A 17,139-nucleotide genomic window follows, 5' to 3' on the forward strand; every position below is an offset into this window, starting at 1 on the left:
GGAGGGTCTTTCCTGCTTCAAGTGTATTTGTGTCACGTTTAGAGAAGTGTAATCTGCATAGGCGTCTCTATGTGTTGTGAACTCATTAACAGTGTACGGTTTCGCTACTGCCAGATTCCCCACACCAAATAAAACCATTGACTCAATGCATAAAAACACTGTTGATTTCTCCCCATGAAAGCAACACGTCAGGGAAGGCCCGCTGTCGGTCAGCTTGATGGAGGTTCGCGTGCCGATGTTCACTCAGCTTCCCACGAGCTGCTGCTGCTGCTGGCCGACCAGCAGAGACGTTTACGGAAGAAGGAGTCAGCGTGGATTGGATGACCGGACACTTGTGCCATGCCAGCTGTTTTCCCTGCTTCCAGTCTCAACGGTAAACTAAGATAATCCCATCCTTGCTCCAGCTTCATACTAAACGTGTAAACATGAAAGTGGGGTCAATGTTCTCATCTGTATATGCGTATTTTCCAAAATATAGATGAGTCCTTGAGCAATTTGTTAACAGAATGTAGGTCTACCCTTAAAAAATGTTCAGTGCATCTTTTCCAACCGACAGAGCGACAGAAGACTCATAAATTCATTCCTCCCGCAATTGTAAACAAGTTCAGCAATGACATAATGGACTTGTGTCTGTCTGGTGATTGTGTTGTCAACATACCGTACTGTTTAGACAAAGAGAAAGGGAATTTAATAAACAGATGAGGCATGGATTAGCACATTTGGAGACTAATTTTACTTGTAAACTTGGAGGTGCAACAATAAATACACATTTAAAAGTTGACACGTCTGTTGATAAACATTTTATTTCCAGGCGAGCCGTCGTGAGTCAGTCACTGGCACCGTCTGTGTGTTCGACTGTTTTTGGTGAAGTTAGTGGATTTACAAGGACAGGGCTTTGTTCATTTTACTTTAACTTTCCAAATCCAATACATTTGGTGCTTGGCAAGTGCCACAGATTCCTCAATGGTCAGGCCCTGTCTCAGTAATTGGCCGGTGCCCATGGTAACGTGACGTCTGTGTGTGAACAGATGTTTCCCAAACAAAAGCAGCATAATGCGCGTGTTAAACATTGACTTATCATTATCAAATTAGTTGTAATTTGCACCATGGTGGAGTCGCTCGACAACTCATACACCTCAGTTCAGAACATTTAGACCCCATTTGCCCAAATAAAGCCCGGATATTACTCTGTGGATAAACCGTATTTATTACCCATAAGCCACAGTACCTCATAATGTGTGTGAATGGCACTCTTGTTTTGCTCGTTTCCACATCACCCCATCGAAAAACACTGCCCCGTGGTCGGGGATGTCATCAACGAGGTGCGAAAAATGTCCTATGATTTGAGATGTCGGATGAGGACAGTCTTCCTGATGTGTGCGCCCATTGTCCGCCTTCCATCAAAATGTCAACAGATTCTCCGGTTAATGTTCACTGAGACTTTCCCACCAAACTCGCAGCGCTTTGGGTCGAAACCTGAGAACACGGCGTCGACTGTGGATTTGCTGCAGCTGCACCTGTACACTCACACAAGCACATATTTCACAGATGACCATAGTGAGAGTAGAGCGGATGCCAAGCGATGATAGCATTGAGTCTGTATTTGTTATTAGTGTGTGTGAGCATGGGTGTATTTCTGTGTAGAAAGTCCCTTTTTTGAAAATCAATCATGGTTTATGAAGATCTGCATCAATCTCTCTCTCACACAAACAGTTTCTTTTCTTTTTTCTCTGCTTCCATTAAACCATAAACAACTGTGTTCAGAATGCATGCAGTTCAGTTTAAACTAATCTGCTCCTATGTCAACAAAAAAGAAGAAGATTACATCTTTGTTTTGGTTAAAGCTTTCACGCCTCTCAAGTCTGAAGTTCAGCTCTGTGTTTTTGGTCTCAACTCGTCACAAATTACTCATAATAATTATTTTGCGTCGTCTGCCTGGTTCATTAACTCTCATGTCATTTCAGATCCTGCCCATCACACCTAATCAACCCTCATTCCCTTCACCTGGTCCTCTCGCCCGTCTCACCTGTTGCTCGTTTCCTCATTAGTCCCTCACTACTTGGGTCCCCTCACTTGTACTTGTCCTCTGCCAGATTGTCTTGTGTGTTAGTGCCAAACTCTCCCGCACATCTTTGTCCCACGCATGATCTTCCTGTCGACCCTGGATTTTGCCCTTTCTCAGATTTTTGACCTCCCGGTTTTAACTCTGCCTGAAACTAGTAAAAGAGTTCCACTTGTCCCTCTGCCTCCGAGTCGGGCTTGTGAGTGAGTACCTGTAACCGCGACACAACTGCCCTCCTTACCTTCATCGCACAGGTTGAGTTTGGACAACGTGTTTCCCTCGTAGGCCTCTTCATACATGGAGCCGCTCTCTCGCTCTTCATATGTGCTCAGATACATGGCCTTGTTCTCCATCTCCTGCCGACTGAGGAGAGAAGATACACACAGTATGAGCCACTGGAAACGTTTTACAATCAACCCTAACCTTTTTATAGCTCGCTTCAACAAAAGGTACAGATGACAAAAAAGACGAAAGAAATGAGCGGAGAAACTAACATTCAGGTGGAAGACACTTATTTACATCGTTTAGATTCACTTGACCCCCATACAGGCGAAAGGTCACCGGAAATCACAGCCCAGTTGACCCATGACCAATGTTATCATATTTTACCACAGGAGACGTGTGAAAATAAAGGTAAACATCGGCTTTTCATGTCTCCATGATATTTGATTAGCTGTCAGCTATGAGGTCTGATAATGTTCCTGACTTGTTTGCTATAGCACCTGCTGAACATCACAGTTTGTGTTTACTTTAAATGTTTTTATCTGGTTGATGAACATGTTACCTAACGTTATATAAGAGTCTACAAAGGGTGGTTGTAATTCATTTAGGCTTGTTACGTTGTTACACTTGTTTATTATTACCTTATTTTAACCCAAACTGTGATCTTTGTTCTGAGCTTAAGCGAATAGTGTTGCCTAAACTTAACCACTCCTTTCACAGTGTTGACAAAGTTATTTTCTACAAGTGCGATGCTGATATGAAATGTACTCACTCAACATATTTTGGGTTCAGAACATTCGCGGTTCACCCTAAACCCGTGGTCTGCAGTAACATTCAATGCAAAAAAAACTAGGTTGACAAATTAATACATACTCATTAGTTATCAACTTTATCCTTTCATAAAACGTGATGGGAATCGTCTCATCAGGCCACCTTGTTTTGGTCGGCCGTGTATTGAAGTTTGTGTCGTCGGTCAGGATCCATACAACTACAGAGTTTGAAATGCTGGTGTTTTGTTTTCTATTAGTGTCGTCTAGAGCTGCAAAACTCGGGTGAACCAGTTATGAGAGCTTTGGCCGTTTCTGTTGCACTTATCTGGCGACAATGTAGACAAACGGAGCACTAAACAAATAGAAGGAAATGGTTGTGGTGAGAGGATTGGGCGGATTGTGGCCGACTCTAGACAAGCGTTGGATGATTTGGTTTCCTCCTCGCTTGGTTTTTCCGTGGACAGCGGTTGTGTTTTTATATCCGTTTGCCTTTTAGCCGGATATTTAAAGAGCTGAAGCGGTGAATGAATGCAGAATAAAAACATTGTCTAACGGTTTATTGCGGGGTTAAGAAAGAAATGATTCTTATCAACCATTCACTACTAGCCCAGTCCTACAACATTAAAGCGCTAACATCTGACACTAGACATATTGCAAATGCTCTGCCATGTCTTTCTATAAAACATGGTCCAGTGTTTGAATGTCAGTCCAAATGGAACTGGTTACTCAACAGCTAGCTGATAGAAAGCTGGCTAGCATGGTGGACCCGTCCATTCACACATCCAGGTTGCAGCACAGTAAGCAAAGGAGCCCTTGGGTCCCTCTCCATAGCCACGACCTCAAGCCCTGACTGGGGGGGTCCCGAGGCTTTCCCAGACCAGCTAACGGGGACCTTTCAACACAAACGAACAGGTGCTGCTTTAGGATGTCCGAGCTCCTCATCCTGTCCATCGAAGTGAGCATGGACCTCCTGCACCGTTGTGTAATTGAATTGTGGGTTAAAAATACTGTAGCAGTAGATCCATTTGATTTGGTTCAAGTTACCTTAAAGTCTGGATGTTTCTGAGGAGGTGAGGCATGTTAGATTAGCTTTAAAGTGCGATTACAGTAAATCCAATATGGCTTAACCCTCCTGTTACCTTTACATTTACTAACATATTTGACCCCAGCAATTAAAACCTGCAGAAAATTATTAGAATTAATAATGTTTCCCAAGATTAAGTGTGAGGTACTTTGTTTGTTTGTTGACTACATAAATATCCCTTTAAATATATAAAAAAGTTGATATTTCTTATATGTTTGACACAGTGAAAAACAGCCTGGGGTCAAATTGACCCGAAAGAACACCGACATTAAACATTGAATGGGGTCAAATTGACCCGAAAGGTAACAGGAGGGTTAAAAGAGCCGATACATCTTCTATATACAGGATTATCACAGCTCAAACCCTCCAGTTGACCACCTCCTCCATCATAACCTCACTTGTATCCAATATTCTAGCAACAATATGGCAAGAATATACACACTCATCTCTCATGTCCAGTTTCAGGGATGTTAATGAGCCAACATCACGGGGCTTCATTTACACAAGTGTAACCTTAGAATTATTTCCCATTGTTTGTTTACAATTTACTTTTTAAAATAGCCCCAAAAGTAGCTCCAGAACCATAACTAAGTACTTTTTTTAACCCTGTGTGATTTTAGGAGAAGTGAAGAATGACCACAGCTTTGACGGGTACGGATATGGCAGAATGCCAATGTGTCATTTATCAGCAGAAGACGTAACGCCATCTTCATCACACAGTTGACAGTTACGTTAGCAGCTGCAGCCATTCACGAGTTACTGGTTCTAGCACACGTGTGGTGGTACAAGTTTTTAATTTTTTTTATTTCATGTACATTGAATTTCACATTTTATTTATCAAAGACTTTAAGCGGTAATGTATTGCAATCAGTTGCAGCCGCACACCGCACTATTTACTATGAGCTGAGCATTTGCTCTTCTGGTTTGGGGAGAGTTTCCCACGCTACTCGTGATGCAATCCAAATACCTATACGCACATGAACAAAGTGAAAGGGACACAGAGCAAATAGATAAAAAGGTTGCATGGACATCTCTGAGGAGTCAAATTAAATCTGCCGCAGTCGGGAGTCGCTGGGTGTTAAACTCCCACGAGCACTGACGGCGAGATCTGTGGGTGTTTGACAAAGTCGTTAAAAAGCGCTCAGTCTGGACTCTGGACTTTCTCATTACAGAGAGGATGGAGGGGTCAGGTTGACATTTAGACTGCTAGGAGATCCCACAAAACTCTCCGCATATGTGTGAGTGATCTTCTAATTATACTGAGTTGGGTGGGGTCTGACAGTTTATCACACACTTGCTTGGTCTCTGTTAGTCGGTGCCAACAGACGATGGTGGGAAAGCAGAGTCATCTCTAACTGTGGACAAAATAGCAGAAACGCCCCATGAAATTATTTTTTAAAAATCCAATGAAAACCGTTTCAATAAAGTTTGTGAAACGGTTGAGTCTGTAAACTACATCTCAGATTTAAAGGGCCACACTACCCAAAACAACCCGAACAGGTGAACTCTGCAGAGCATCCTCTTAAAGCAGCAACTCTGATCACGCGCTACAAAAGGCCTCGCTAGAACACCACAGCTCACAGTAAATCAAAAGCTCAAAAGCGTCACATGCACAACCCGATAAGAAGTTCCTTCAGTTCTCAATATCAGCTCGTCATCACCGTGTTGAAGAGCTGAGGGAAATCTGTGGATTTCATGCGGCTGAAGTGGATATTAGGCTTTCCTTCTTGGACCTCCATCCAATCACAACAAGAAGTTAAAGATGCAGCGCGGCAACTAGCCAAGAAGAAGAAAAAGAAGGAGCAAAGCCTCAGCATGTTTTGACAATTACACCATTGTGTTGCTAATAATGAAGTATCAAGTGTAATTGTCATTGTATTGTTGTATCAAGCCGAGGTGCCTGACGTGTAGCAAGGTTCAACATCTTCATACAGATGGTTCAGGCCAGTGGTTCCCAACCTTGGGCTCGGGCCCCGCCGAAGGGACACCAGATACATCTGAGAGGTCCTGAGTGTTAATCATAGAGGGAGGGAGAGAAGACTACATTCTGATACACACACACATATATAAATAACTCTATATATAGGAGAGGTGACACGTGTGGACAATTTCAGTGCATTTCTGATGCGGTTGTTTTTGCTACAAATGATCCGTTTAATTAAGTCTTTTAGACTAGCAAGTCGATTTTATGATTTAATATATTAGACGTATGGGAGCTGAGATGGAGGACAGTCTCCCTCTTGTATATATGCAACGCCATTCATGTCTCAGTCATCCCTGTGCATCAATAACACATTACTCTTGGTTAATTAAAGGCAGAGATACTTCATCCATGAAACCAAAAGAAAAAGTTTTCCGCAGATGAGTTGCATTAAACGTGCATTTCCGGACCGTTGTCCTTGCGGGCCCTCCACTAACAGATAACATCTACATCAGCTTGTTACATGTTGCCATTCAACACAACTGCAACGAATATGGAACAGATGTCAACCAGTTTGCCCCTTTAAAAGAGTGATGTGAGATTGTTGCTGAACAAGTAACATGTCAACTCGACATGCATAATCAATGCCCGTTATCAACCAACTGCATGTAACATGTGCATTAGTACATTTGATATAATATCTTTATTTAAAAAATGAAAAAAGTTTGACAGGTGACATTTAGCTGCAGTTTAAAACAGGTGCAGTCACTGCAGGATTCCTGCATGTTCCACTATAGTGTGTTGGCCTATGATAAACCTGCAAGACATTAAACATTAAACAGAGTGAAGTAAGGAGCACACTGGCGTGGAGCTCACCTTGTCACCAGTCAACTGTCAATACAAGGCACAGCTCCACGTTTCTCTTAATTCCTCTTGCAGTAGTTGTAACTCCGGGCTGCTTCTCAGCTGTCAGAGTCCTGCAGAAGGAAGCGGTCTCCGTCAGGGCTGCAGAGCTCTGCACAGGCGAACACGTTTGGAATAATATATCCACAACATCGTCATGTGACCATCACACAACTCCAGCTGGAGTTCGCTCAGCCTGCCGAGCAGCTGGCGGAGAGGAGCGAGGTGAAGGACAGGTAGCGCGCCATGCTGCGCGCGCGCCCTCTGTTGGCTGCAGACGGTACATCACGTGACTGCATAGTTTGGATTGAGTGTTTAGCAAAAGGCAAAAGGCTTGATTTTGATGCAAATTAAATAAAGACGAAAAAGTATATATACTTTTAATTAGATGATGACTTCATTAAAACCCTCAATAACTCAGTCAAGACGTTAAAAACAAGTCTGGATTAAACATACCGGGCTCAAATAAGTAGTTGACTTTCACACACACGCACACACACAAAATAAAATCCATTAAAAATCAGTATTTTTTTGCCGGTAGTTATTTGTAGGTTCATACCAAATGACAAAACAATAGGACAATTGAAACACATTACAGTAGTCAATAACAGTACGTAAACATAAAACTGGCATAGCTCTCTAGCAACTATATGTTGTTTTATTGTCCTATGATTACGTAAGAATCAGCCCGTGTGATTGAATTCAGAAAGATTCATAATATTTCCGACGGCCCTGAAGGGATCACTTCCTCCGGGGCCCATAAGGTGCGTCGGGCGCGCGCCCGCTTAGTGGGCGGAGCCCGGAAATGGAATGTTTCATTTCCTACAGGTACGGGACCAGAGGTAAATATGACTTCTAAATTTATGGTTCGGTTAACTTTACACCTACAACGGGTGGACAGTTTGTAAACATGTCAGTGCTCCGTCTGAGCTGCAGGCTGTGATGATGTGAGCTGTTATTGATTTGTTACAGTAACAACAAAACTTCTCCTGATCTCTCGATTTTCTCCTCCACGTCAATGGTATTCATATGTTTACATCCGTTCAACACCGTTGCCTTGCAGAGTGTGCCTGCAAGGCAACGGTGTTGTCGATGCAGTGATGAAGCTGGATGTGCACACTCTTCTTCGTAAACGTCACATTTGATAGTTTCATGTCTTACCAGACAAGAGAAGACACAAACTCGAGCTTTATTTGTTTGAATTAGGAACATTAAATACATTTTATTCCTCACAACCGCGCAGAAAGAAATGCACCGAGGCCAGAGTGCACCATGCGAAGTGGAGAGAGGCTGAAGATCAGAGAGCCGAACCAGGTCTGGCAAAAGCTGGCCAACGTATTTTTCATCTTATTTTCTAATGATGACGTAATTCTAAAGGGAACCACACGATGGTAGGATTACACCTCTGTGTGTAAAGAAGTGATGACCTCAATCTGACACTTTAAAATGTCCCCTTTTTGAAGCGTTGGTTCAGTTTAGTTCGTTGTACCACGTGAGAATACTCTCACATGAGCTCTGGTGGTGCTTTTCTAAGTCTCTGTTCGGAACCTTCATGGTTTACGTCTTCATCTCCCTAATCCCTGTGCTTCATGTCAGCCCATTTGTGGGGCAGCTTGTGTGGTACTTACGGCCCGGAGGAGAAGTTTAGCATCTTTCTTTTGTATGGAAACATGTTTAGCATTCCTCACCCAAGGTATAAGAGAAGGTACAGTTTTGCTATCGGTATTACAAATGTACTGACACCCACATAGAACAAAAACAATCAAATTAAGGGGAATGCCATGTTGAAGTGGGATATAACTCTCCCCCCCCCCAGCACACACACTCCCCCACTATCTTTAAAAACGCCTTTTTGTAGCTCCCAGTGATATTAATGCACTTTGTTTACAATCTATTTTTCTTTCTGTGACCACTCCTCTGCATTGCACATTGCAGCATAGTTCCCGGTTGTGGTATATTAAATCAAGTTGCCAAGTAAAACCAACATAACCGCCCACGCGTTCACGTCAACTTCGGCCACCCGGAGGCTCAAATAAAACTGTCAAACTAGAGGCAGTATTAATACCACCTAAAGCACTTCGGTCCAGCTGTCCAATGTGATCAATATATATATATATATATATGGTATATATATATATATATATGGTTTGTCAGTTTCAGTCGGTGTAGAAAGCCAATTTCCTAGCCTGCGTGTTGCTGTAAATTGCTTTTGTTCAGTTGTAAGTGGGCAGTGTGGACGTCAATGAAAAGGTTCAGAGTAAAAAAGACCAGCAGGATAAAGTCACTTCCTCTCTGCAGATACGGACCCACCAGAGCTCCATTCAGACTCTCCTAGTTTGACAAACTCTGCCCCGAGGCATAAATCCAACGGTAGAGAGACCGCAGTGAGGTTGTCTTCATCCTCAGCTCACCCCGGCTCTGAGAGGGAAGTTTCCTCCTCGTCTTCCAGTGCAAAAGGTCTTCGCTCTCTGTATGTCAGTTACTCCGCCGGGACCTCGTTACCGCCCCGGCCAATCGCGCACCGCCCTTAATTAACACGGGCAATTACATTCCTATATTTATACCCCAATAACTAATTTTCCCTCGCTGGAAAGGTCACAACAACAGTTTAGCAGTTTCCGCCTAATGGCAGAGCGGCCCAGGAGGATCCGGCTGGGAGCGAAGCCAAAAGAACCCGGGGCGAAGGAGAAACTGTTTTCTGTTTTCTTTTTGACTCCAGCAGAACTTTTTGGACCTCCGAGGTGTTGGGAGTTTTCACCTTGCTGTTAAGCAGCTATTTGTCATCGTGTTCCGAGGTGCGTTGAATGAATCACTGGGAAACGGGCTGATGCCGAGGGAGTAGGGGACAGGGCACGAGAAGGACGCTTAATCCACGGCGCCACGTGTCCAGATTAAATGACACCTCCTCACATGTAGGGTCCTCAGCTAATGCGCCAAGCCCAGTGATGAATTACTCGATTAAAGTTCTCAACCATGAATTGTCAGTGAATGTTTCCCTTTGGAGGAATAACTTGTAGCAAGACTTTTTTCTTCTTCTTTCCGTTGAAAACAAAGTTTGATCAAGTTCTCTTTTGGCAAAAAACCCTGAAGATCGCAAACAATTTAGATGAATAATCGTTGAAGCCAAACTGAATGTTTTAAGATCTCCTGCTTTGCTCTGTTTTAGCATGCCGGGTGAAAACTAGCACACTTTGGGTTTTTTGAAATTTTGATGTTCAGAAAATAACACTACATTTTAGCCGATCACACAAAAAGTGACTGGAGTGTCGAGAAAGAGTCCAGTTTATTTAAACACAGAATATTTGTACCCTTAGCTATAAATTCTTCTGATTATCCCGTCATCTTATTTCCCCGACAAATTACCACTTTAAGCCAGTTAATTTAGATGTAAATCTACGAGTGTAAAATGCCAGTAAAACTACGATAGGTCAAAGTTGCTCTATAAAGTTTGATAGATTCTTAGAAAAGATTAGAAGAGACGGTTTGCCTTTTTGTTTTCTATTCCAAATAAGTTTTAAGACTTTGTTTAAAACCGATACGTCCGCTTGTGTTTCTTGTCAAATGTCCAAACCTCCAACCCACGCTGCTCGTAGTGAATATGAATGTGAATGTGTGTCTTTGTTGCTCGTGTCTCCTCGGTGTGTAGCTGCTGACGCGGGATGGTACCGTCAAAGCGAGTGTCGATGTGGTCGGTGGAGGAAGTGTTGGAGTGGGTGCAGGACCAGCACCCGACCCACATGGGCGCGTTCCATGAAGCCATAATGAAGCACGCCATATCAGGTACAGCGACACGCATCTCATTCAACTTCTATCGGGGTTTTTTTGTCCTTTTTTATTATTATTTAGAATTGGGGAAATCTGATCTTTCTGAGCTGCACTCCTGCTTTGTGAACTCACTCGCTCGTGCACACTCGTCTCTGGAGGCCGCGCGCTGCTGAGATTACAGGGTCATCACCTGGAGCTGCTCGGCGTGGAGGAGGAGGAGCAGCAGCAGGAGATCTGGCAGGACCTCCTGCTCCTCAGAGTTCAGGAAGAAATCAATGAATTCGGTGACATCTGCTCTGGTGAGAATGTCAAATGACTTAATCTTCAGGCTGAGGCTGTGCGTCACAGAGATAAGACAGGAGCCATTATTGTTAATATGAATGGAAAGTCACAGGAAATCAAGGAGGATATTCATCTTTTTTTGGTTTGGTTTCTGCCCGCTCAGACAGAACTATACATTTTATTTTCATTACGCATTAAAAAAATAAAACCATATCCGATGTCGCCAGCGTTTTTAGTTCCAGCGAGAGAAATCAGCTGCTCACTAATATTTTATTTGTACTCTTTGCTGCTCTGCAGAGTGTTTTTCCTCATAGCTGGAAATGAAATGCGGCTTCCTTTTTCATTTCCCATCCATTGATTCGTCCACGTGAAGGAGGGAATAAAGTGGGAGTGATGGCAATAACACGAGAAGGTGAAAGAGAAAGAAGAATCAATGGAGAGAAAGAGAAACCCATTTCCTGTGTGAAATCTGACCTGTGCAGATGGATGAGATTCATTTTTGGTCTAAGCGTCTTTCTCTGAGTCCATTAGGCTCCTCCTTCTTTCTCTGTTGTGCATTTACATCTCGTCGTCAGTGGATCATGAAATATCTTTCGCTGCGTTGGTGAAGCCACTTTGGTGAAGACTGAAGCATCCCAACAGCGATATGAGTTTTAATGAAACCGTGAACCTGATGAATCGGACCTCCTTTGGCGGTCCACTTACTTCTCCTCTCGCGCCACCATGAGGTTGACGTTAGTGGGTTTGTCTGAAACGTCTCAACACTATTGAATGGTGAGATGTTCACGTACCCGCCAGGATGGATTGTAATCTGTTGACCATCAAGTCAAAAATGTAATTTGTCTGATACTTTTCACTAAACTAGGGACACTAGTGCTGTCAAGTGCTCAGAGACCTTTTCACAGCTGCCATTTTGACAAGTAATTACAGGGAGTTATGTAAATAGTTGACACCTGGAAATTAAAGTCAAATTTAATGGAAAACTTGTGGGCATGTGATAGTTTGTCCAGTAAAATGCAAACAAGGTCTGAAAATAATCAATAACCTTTAATAAACAATGTCAGAAATGTAGTAGATCATGTTTCTAGTACTGGGCGCTCTGAGTGAATAAACTGGGAAATTACAGGAAGATAATCCAACATGTCGGAGTAGCTTTATGTCCAATTCTGCATTTCTATCAGCTGTCATACACACACACATGCGCACGTACACGCTGCCTGAAAGTCATTGTAAAATCCAGCTGTTGGTTTAATCTCTTTGAAATGCCTGTATTTGTATTTTTAACTGAAAAACAGCAAATAAATAAAGTATTTCTGTAAAGTGATTATTGAACAAAGTTACAGTACATCTTCTAATTGTGTTGGATTTGTCTGCTGTTTTGTTTCTGATACATTTCCTGGTTAATGTGATTAATCCTGTTTCTACTTATTTTCACAACTGAGTTGTGAAGATCCTAAATGCAAGTGGTCCTGCAACTTTAATGAGATATAATGCCCTATTTCCTTTTATTAACGATGTTGGCCCCATTTTAATTTGTGTATATAGGAATCAACTATAGCCCACATTTGCATCACATGCAGTAAAATGTGGTGTTTTATTTCTCTACATGTTTTCATGGCCGTGCTACAGCATGGGCGGTTGAAGTAAAAGACGCAATGTGCCGAGTGTGCATTATCTTTCTGCTTTTACAGTTCCAGCTTCATGCCTCTCGTACACATCCAGTGTTCCACTGCAACGATTTGTATTTGAAGAAACCACGATGAAAGATCTAGGACTATTAAAATAAGGTCATAACAATAAAATAAATGAAAACATATTACTCCTATTGATTTCAAAGACAACAATTTTCAGGAATGAAAAGAGCAATAGCATTTTTTAAATCAAACTACGTCACGTATGTGACATCAGTCACAGAACAATAATGAGGGACACTTATAATGCTTTAGCTACACCAGTTTTAAGAAAGAAAAAGTGGTTTAAGGATATTGAGGCATTCATGAGAATAGATTTACAGCCAGCTCTGAGATTCAATTCAGTTTATTTGTATAGCCCAATTTCACAAGTGCATGATCAGTTATATATATATACAAATTTTTTTTTTAACAGAAAAAACAACCCATCAAGTGACCTTTTCTCTTGTTTTCTGATGGTTGCTGGGCCTGTGTGTGTGTGTGTGTGTAAGGAAATCTCAGCCACTAAACAAACAAATGCAAATTCTGCTTATTTCTCGAGATGTCCTTTGTTAGAAAACAACATCACCACAGGGGGCTGTATTGCACATTAGGTCAAATTACCTGAAGTTGTATTTGTGTCACAAAAACAACAAAAGCAAATGAAAGATTTAAACGCACTATAGGTATGTGGACACTTTAACGCCATAGTATAACAACCCATTGACATTAATCCCCTCTCTGTTGGAAATGCTTTCTGGCTGCAGAGATTCGCTCCCGTTCACCGCCAACAGCACTGGAGCGTCTGGCAACAGATGACGGACACAGTTGCCGTTCCAATATATTTTAATAGTTTGATGGGGTGAGGTCAATTTCAAATCACCAAATTCAGTAAACATTAACACTAATAGGACCATTGAGCTTTATTTGACCACGGTTTCAAATTCGCGGTAGTTTCGCAGAGCTCAGCTCTCCTGAGTGAGACATGACCCAAACCTTATTATGTACCATCCTTATCTTTTTTCTCTTCCTTGGTGTCTCTCCTGCATTTTTAACATTACATTTACATTACATTACATGTCATTTAGCTGACGCTTTTATCCAAAGCGACTTACAATCCTGTTACATTCATACACTACTATTGAAAGACAGACCTGCTAACCACTGACCCGTAGTCCCCCGTAGCAATTTGTTTTACTCCTCCCCACCCTCACTACCAATAACCTGTGGATCTCTTCCTATGTAAATGAATGAAGTCCTTGCTGAGGAAAACACATCAAACTAGAATGGGCACTCGGTAGAGCGCATACCTTCGCATATCACAAGATTGGGCATTGAATTATGAACATGTTGGCATTAGTTGCATGCCAATTGGATAAAAATTGACTGCGCTATGGTAAAAAAAAGATTTTGACCTTTCCATGACCTTGACCTTTGACCCGATTGATCCCAAAATCTAATCAAATGGTCCCCGGATAATAACCAATCATCCCACCAAATTCCATGTGATTCAAGAAGATTTGACCTGTTTATGACCTTTGACCCGATCGATCCCAAAATCTAATCAACTGGTCCCCGGATAATAAACAATCATCCCACCAAATTTCATGCGATTCGGTTCAATACTTTTTGAGTTCTGCGAAATATTTTGACCTGTTCATGACCTTTGACCTTGACCTTTGACCCGATCGATTCCAAAATCTAATCAACTGGTCCCCGGATAATAAACAATCATCCCACCAAATTTCATACAATTCGGTTCAATACTTTTTGAGTTTTGCGAATAACACGCATACAAATAAATAAATAAATACACGGCGATCAAAACATAACCTTCCGGCATTTTCAATGCGAAGGTAATCACTCTTGTGATTATTTATCCTCCATATTCATGGGTAACAATGGCACTTTGCAGATATTCCAGAATGTTATGAAGAGTGATGAGATGACTTAAAAGTGATGTTTAAAGATGAACTAAATCCCCTCCAAACCAGTTGCACTGCATTTCATCCGTGCCACAAAAGGACCAGCTTACATCATGTCGGTGATTCTCTCATTAACAGATGTGTTGACGAGGCTGGAGATCCCTCCGTCATGCTGATTGACTTTGAATAACAGACTGGAAGCTTTAAAAGGAAACTCAATGTTCTTTCTCTGTTAACCATGGTTACCTTCAAGGAAACACGTGTATTCATCATTGCATTGCACAAAAAGGGCTTCACAGCTGCTGCCAGTGAGACTGAACCTCAATCAATGGCCTTCATTTCTCTCTTTCTCCAAAGATTTGAGTCCTAATGAACAGCTAACCGGCGAAGTTTATACCCGTCTTCTGGTATTGATAACAATAAAGTTCTTATATTTATCTAACCTATTCCCACTCCTGTAAAAGTAGCCTAAAATGCCCATCCAAGGCATACCCAAAGTGAATTGAAAGCCTCATTTGAGATATTTAGGGGGAGCTCTCATAACCTTTGGTGCAACAATTTCTTATACATTCATCCTGTATATTTAGGTTTCTGAAATAAACAATATAAAGTCCTTGTCAACGTGTGTCAGGGTGTTAGTGCGCACATTGCATTTTCCAATTATTTGCTGTGACCATCTATAAACAGGAATGCACTCAACATACTTTACAGAGTAGATTGTCTTTCCAGTGAGCGTCTTCTGGCTGTCATGGGATGCCGCCTCTGGTCTGTTTAACAAAGTAATGTTAATGAAAGAGACGCAAATATTTGCAAATTATGCCATAAATTTCTTATTCCAACAAATATATTTACTCGCTCGACCATTTGCCGTGTTCACGCCATAAGCGTCGAGACGCTCCGCGAGGGGCGGGGCTTATCTCTGTGTCTCGTCTCCGTAAAGACAGTTATCATTTCCATCATCCACCAGAATAACTAACCACTAATTCTGCTTTATACTTGTCGTGGACGTCCCACACACTAACGCCCTCGTGTTTGGGTTCATGACATCACCCGTAGGCTCACTCAGCTCGGTCACTTTCATCGATGAAGTTACCGTTACGTCTGAAAGACTTCCGCTTCCAGCGCTACGAGAGCGGAACTCAAGAGCCGATTGGCCCGAGTTGCGAGATGACCGCCTCAAAGTTGAAATATTTCAACTCGGGGCGAACATTGCGCCGCTGTAAACAATATCGCATCTATCGCAGCCACAAGCGTCTCTGTACGTTGACTTTTCACGGGATTTGGTCGCGCGAAAAAATAGTTTCGCTTTTGGTGTGAACGCACCTACAGCCTCTCTGTCACCGTCTTGTGATTCATTCATAGACCGGGGAAAGACAAAAATCCATAGTTTCTGAAAGAGAAATGAGTTAGCGTCGGGTGGGAAAAAGAGAAAAGTTCAGTGTGAGTTCAGGTGTGATGTGAAAGTTTCGGAGGCCGTGCCAATAACCTGCTGCTCACTAGACTTCACGGGATTGCTCGCACGTTTGCCTCTAAGCTGAATTCAAGTTATTCGAAAAGTAACATTATCAGCTTCACTTTTGGCTCCCTGTAGGCGGTGATTAGTCACATTATGTTTCTGTTACACTGTTGGCAGAACCCTGAAACATCCTCCTCTGTGGAAGCTGCTGGAGGTGACGAGGACTCGTGACTGACACGCGTATGCTCGACTAGTTTGCGAACGTCAGCTAACGAGAAGCTAACAGTTGTGGAGCCGCTGGCAGATCAAGCAAACGCAACACGGCACACAGCTAACTTAACACCAGCATGGCTAACGTCATATTATTCACGTCTTGGAGGCTGAATGTAAAGGACAGAACAAAATCACTGCTGCGGATCTTGCTTGGGAGTTTTCATGCATTATTTCAAGATGCATTGCTAACGCTACTGCTAGCCTGCTAGCCCGGTCACACCAGATGGAACAAGCGTTGATATTTATTATCATTAACAAGTCAAATTTACATGTAACATTTTACAAACAAACAAGATTCTAACATTTAATTTGACTTTAGATGTAACCATCAATAGCAGACGTTGTGTAGGCCTACTGGTTTATTGCATCTTTTGTAGTCATTCGTCTCAAAACGAACATGACTGACTTTTTCAATTGATTATTCAAAATTCCTTTGAGGTTTAATGAATGAAATCGTATTCCCTTGTTTTTTACAATTATTTATTTGTTTGTGACTTTTCGTCGTCATTTGAAGCACCCCTTGTTCTATTATATAGATATATTCAAACTAAAAGGGTGCGCTCTGTATTGTGTGTTTGGCTATCCGTTAGTCTAGACCGCCACGGTATCGGCCGTTTGTCACACAAAAAATAATGTTGTACATTTAGTCCAAAAAAATGAACAATGCGTGTGTAAATGCGAGGCTGATGCCCAGAAAGTCACCATTGTGCAATTGGTGTAGTTACATGAGCTGTTAGCCGTTGGCCAAACACACCTTCCAAGACACACAGTCCATGGTTTTTCTTTTGGGTTCGGCGATTCACTCG

At 42.2% G+C, this 17,139-nt stretch overlaps 2 protein-coding genes across 6 annotated transcripts in view; one reads left to right on the forward strand and one right to left on the reverse strand.

The window, feature by feature from the left end:
• Nucleotides 1–7,113, reverse strand: part of scara5 (scavenger receptor class A, member 5 (putative)) — a 67,923-nt gene extending 60,810 nt beyond the window's left edge. For 2 of the 4 annotated variants that reach the window (XM_056428084.1, XM_056428081.1), the window contains exons 1-2: nt 6,936–7,105; nt 2,304–2,425 (exon numbers count right to left, since the gene is read on the reverse strand). In XM_056428084.1, the coding sequence (XP_056284059.1) occupies nt 2,304–2,415 (112 nt within the window). In that variant the 5' untranslated portion in view covers nt 2,416–2,425; nt 6,936–7,105. Of the gene's footprint in view, nt 1–2,303; nt 2,426–5,799; nt 5,881–6,935 lie in introns of those variants that run through there. The other 2 variants (XM_056428082.1, XM_056428085.1) reach the window with 2 other exon arrangements.
• A 642-nt stretch (nt 7,114–7,755) lies between these two features.
• LOC130202624 (sterile alpha motif domain-containing protein 12-like) lies at nt 7,756–12,333 on the forward strand. Of its 2 annotated transcripts, none has more exons than XM_056428312.1 (4): nt 7,756–7,804; nt 10,609–10,742; nt 10,886–11,026; nt 11,307–12,333. In XM_056428312.1, the coding sequence occupies exons 2-4, from the start codon at nt 10,622–10,624 to the stop codon at nt 11,321–11,323; spliced, it is 279 nt and encodes a 92-aa protein (XP_056284287.1). In that variant the 5' UTR covers nt 7,756–7,804; nt 10,609–10,621; the 3' UTR covers nt 11,324–12,333. The 2 variants fall into 2 exon arrangements, with proteins under 2 accessions (XP_056284287.1, XP_056284288.1); XM_056428313.1 differs by lacking the exon at nt 7,756–7,804 and adding an exon at nt 9,664–9,757.
• Nucleotides 12,334–17,139: the final 4,806 nt, after the last annotated feature.

Source organism: Pseudoliparis swirei, chromosome 12 (assembly GCF_029220125.1).
Source record: "Pseudoliparis swirei isolate HS2019 ecotype Mariana Trench chromosome 12, NWPU_hadal_v1, whole genome shotgun sequence".
NCBI lineage: Eukaryota > Metazoa > Chordata > Actinopteri > Perciformes > Liparidae > Pseudoliparis > Pseudoliparis swirei.

Bases quoted from the DNA above. Each gene is read 5' to 3' on its own strand.
- LOC130202624 (XM_056428312.1), top strand. From the start codon at position 10,622: ATGGTACCGTCAAAGCGAGTGTCGATGTGGTCGGTGGAGGAAGTGTTG. The intron at 10,743-10,885 runs GTACAGCGACAC...TCGTCTCTGGAG, and splicing joins AATGAAGCACGCCATATCAG to GCCGCGCGCTGCTGAGATTA.